The following is a 3,778-nucleotide window of genomic DNA, read 5'->3' on the forward strand; positions in this document are numbered from 1 at the left end:
CTCCCAGGTCAATTTATGTGCAGACCTGTCAGTGCCTTATCCCCCTTCATTTGTACACGCAAGCACAAGACCAAGTGCGCACGGAAAAGATTGTGTAATCCATGTCAGAGTTCGGTGGGTTATAGAAACACGAAAATACCCAGCATGCTTCCTCCGAAAGCGGCGTATGGCTGCCTAAATGGTGGGGTAAAAACGGTCATACACGTAAAAATCAACTCGTGCAAAAACACGAGTGAACGTGGGAGTTCAGCCCATGAACTCAGTGGAAGAAGAAAATTCTCCCTCTGCTCAGCAGATATTTTTGGTAATTAATATGCTGATAGTCTGTGCAAGAATCTGATGAAACAAGTGCTGTAATCCATGGGTTTTAACGATGATTGCAGGCGGCCAACTACCTGGACATTAAGGGTCTGCTGGACGTTACCTGCAAGACCGTGGCCAACATGATCAAAGGCAAGTCACCTGAGGAGATCCGCAAGACCTTTAACATCAAGAATGACTTCACCCCCGCTGAGGAGGAACAGGTAAGGCAACGGGAGGAGGGGTGTGTGATTGTGTTTGAATGTGAAAGTAAGGTAACGGAAAGGGGGGGGGGGGGGGGGGCGGTTGATTGTGTTTAAATGTAACATAAAACCTGTTTTTCATGTTGCCGAGGTGTTTGTATTAAGACAGAGTTGTTAATGTTATAAGACGATGTGGATAGCATGCTTCTGAGATTTTCAATTAATTGTGTCATGATAGGTATGTAACTTAAGAGAAGACAACAAAACAAACAAACATAGTTTGCCTATGTTATTTTAAGCAGCTTCCAGAGAATAGAAAATCATTAGGTGAAGGAAAGTATGTATCTTCACCTGTTTCTGTCTGTGTGTGCCCGATTGATCTAGTCAGTTGTACTTGTAGCATGTTTTTGTAACTTAGCAGTGTTAGTACACAATTGTGCTGTGGAATGTCAGTATGTATTGATGTAAAGGCGCTCTAAAAACATTAGACAAATATAAACTGAGCATATCTGTTCACATCCTTGTTTACCATCATGTGCTCATAGCATTTCCACTTGCAGAGTTCTTTCCCTTTTATTATTTTTCAATCTGCTGATCAGTGTTCCAGTTTCATAGTGCTCTCCCTTTTCTTTTTGTAACTGTGGAAATGTATCTTCCGGTGACTTTCTTTTCACTCATGCGTGGACGCTGTGTCTGTTTCAGGTGCGAAAAGAAAACGAGTGGTGCGAGGAGAAGTAAGAGACTGTGTGTTGTGATATTAACTTGTTCCCCTCTTCTCCTCCCAACGGACTGACGCCTCTGCCACATCTGACGTTTCTGGTGGCTTTTGAGCCCGTCGTCTGGATTTTCCATCTTCCGTGAATTGTTGACACCGTCGTGGTCACTGTACTCTTTTTTTTCTTTTTTTTGTGTTAATGATTATAAGTTATTGTGTGTTGATTCTGTCTGTGCTGAGGAGTGTTTCAAAGTGAGCCTTTTGAAGCTTGGGAATGCAGTTTGCCATGAGAGGAATGGTGCTTCAATATTTTCATAATTACGTGGAGATTGATTTATGGTCATAATGGAAGGGTAACAGCCATTTTTGATTTGTCACCAACATTGAATGGCTTGATATTGAAAGTTGGACATTCATGAGGAGTGAAAACCGATGAGTAACGTGTTCTTTGGTGAGATCTTATCATTGTAATTCGGACTGTTTCAGAAGACTCTCTTTGAAATAGTTAGTTCCATTTATTATTGTCCATTCTGAGGAGAGAGAAAACCAAAACTGCTCTTTTGGTTGAATTTGGTCACCTTTGGAGGGAGGGACTTGTAATGTGTGCATGTCTGCTTGCGTGAATTTGAATAATCTGCTCATAGTTGTCTCATTAGTTTCTAGTATCCGATAGCTTTAAGTGGCATAACAGCTTGGCCGTTTGTAAAATTATTCATTTAACAAACACGGAGCTTTTAGTGTATGGTATTTTTCTCGGCTTTTGTCAAAAGAAGAACAACGTGAAGCAGTTTATTTCATATTTGTAAACATCCCCATAGTTTTGTTTTGTTTTACTTATGTACACAAAGATGTTTTCTGTGTATGTGAAATACATGTGTTGAGTGATGGACAGTTTTCTTCCCTTCCCTTGATTGAAATATGTGTGTGAACCATTCAAGCTGTAAAAAAAGAAGTGCATCAAAAACATTGTTGGGACTCCCAAGTAGTAAGTTGATTGAAGAATGTTATTAATACGATCACATTAACTTCTTCTTCTTTATTAATTTGTTTTGGGTTTTTTGGAGGGGGTGGGGAATCATTTCGGCACTTTTGAGTAATTTCTCCCAATGTTTACTTGAAGCAGTGTGCTTATATTCCATTGAAGATCTGAATATATTGGATGTATCAGCAACTTAGCCATTTATATGAGTTCATTTTGTAGTTCTCTGTTCCACACTAAAATGTTGCGTTTGTAAATAAATACAACTTACAAGGGGGACAACCAGTAAAAGGATGATTTTCTTGACCTTATTAGTGTGAGAGTTGATGATTAAATCAAACAAAAAAGAAAGTGAGAGTTTTGTTTTTGATTTGAGTGCATGAATGAATTGATTGGCTGTGGAAAATGGTGAAAGAAGTACATGACTTTTTGATAAATCAGACCTGGGGACCCCTGTTTTGCACTTAAAGTATTCTCAAACAAACTTGGTGTATTTTTAAGTAAATGAGCATACCCCACACAGTGTTTGAACATCCATGATTCAAAAATGCTTCACACGCAACTGTCGCAACGTTGATTAAGTTTACCAATAACTTTTCAAACAAATGCTTTGTTCAATGTTTTCTGACAAAAACTGTAATTTGTGTTAAAATACTGGATCAGCTTCAGGATGTGCTTGTGAATAAAAGTAGTCTGGGAATTTTTCTCATCGTATGTTTTTCCACTGATCAATACGATCAGTGGAAAAACATACGATGAGAAAAATACCTAGACAATCGTGTGTACAAAATACGACAAAATTGTTTGGGTTCCCAGGTCTGATTATAATGCAAACGCACAGGGTGGTCCATAAAAATGAACCTATTTTCCTTTTGCATCCAAATTCATGTTTCTGATCTTGCAGTCTATGTTCATGGACAACCCTGTATTTCACAGTTATCCATATTTGCACATTCATGGATTTGAAAAGATGGAACTGGATCAGATGTATCAAGAAAACTTGTTTGAATGTGTGTCCATTTTTGCACACAATTCATACAGGGTTAGCAACGACAACAACCGCTACACCCACTGCTTATTTATTTTCCAGCTACACATGGCAGTGTAGAAGAGTCCAAAAGCTTAAATTAAAAACATCAGTAAATGTCACTTGACCTGCTGCTGGTTTTCAGAGCAGTGATCAAATCCTTCACGGCATGCGTTCACAAAGCACACGCAATAAGCTAGTACATATACATGTAATTGACAAACATAATGTAAACCACGCCCTTTATGAGAACTTTTCTGACAAATTTGACTGAACTCTCAGTCTCACCAGACCATAGTTTGAGACACACCTGCAATGGTTTACTCAAAAGTGCTCTATAATTTTGCCAATTTAAATTAATTAAGTGAATGTGAATAGCATAAAAGTCCTATTTCTTCATCGAAATACTTTTCCAATGCTGTCTGATAAGCATGTGTCTATAACAGAACAAAAAACTGTTTGATTTTAGGAATTGAATCGAGCAGAATTAATGTCTGTGAGTCCCACTGCTTTTAGAGCCGGCCGTAAAAGTAGGAAGAATCAAAAATAACCAA

General features: G+C 38.4%; 1 protein-coding gene across 1 annotated transcript; it reads left to right on the plus strand.

Annotated features, from left to right (window-relative positions):
• Positions 1-383: 383 nt before the first annotated feature.
• Positions 384-2,548, plus strand: LOC138971096 (S-phase kinase-associated protein 1; the record flags this gene model as incomplete). The annotated part of the gene is given in 2 exon segments (XM_070343707.1): positions 384-524; positions 1,206-2,548. Coding segments are annotated over 2 exon segments (177 nt in total), but the record flags the coding sequence as incomplete, so codon positions are not given.
• Positions 2,549-3,778: the final 1,230 nt, after the last annotated feature.

This window comes from Littorina saxatilis, linkage group LG7 (assembly GCF_037325665.1).
Source record: "Littorina saxatilis isolate snail1 linkage group LG7, US_GU_Lsax_2.0, whole genome shotgun sequence".
Lineage (NCBI taxonomy): Eukaryota > Metazoa > Mollusca > Gastropoda > Littorinimorpha > Littorinidae > Littorina > Littorina saxatilis.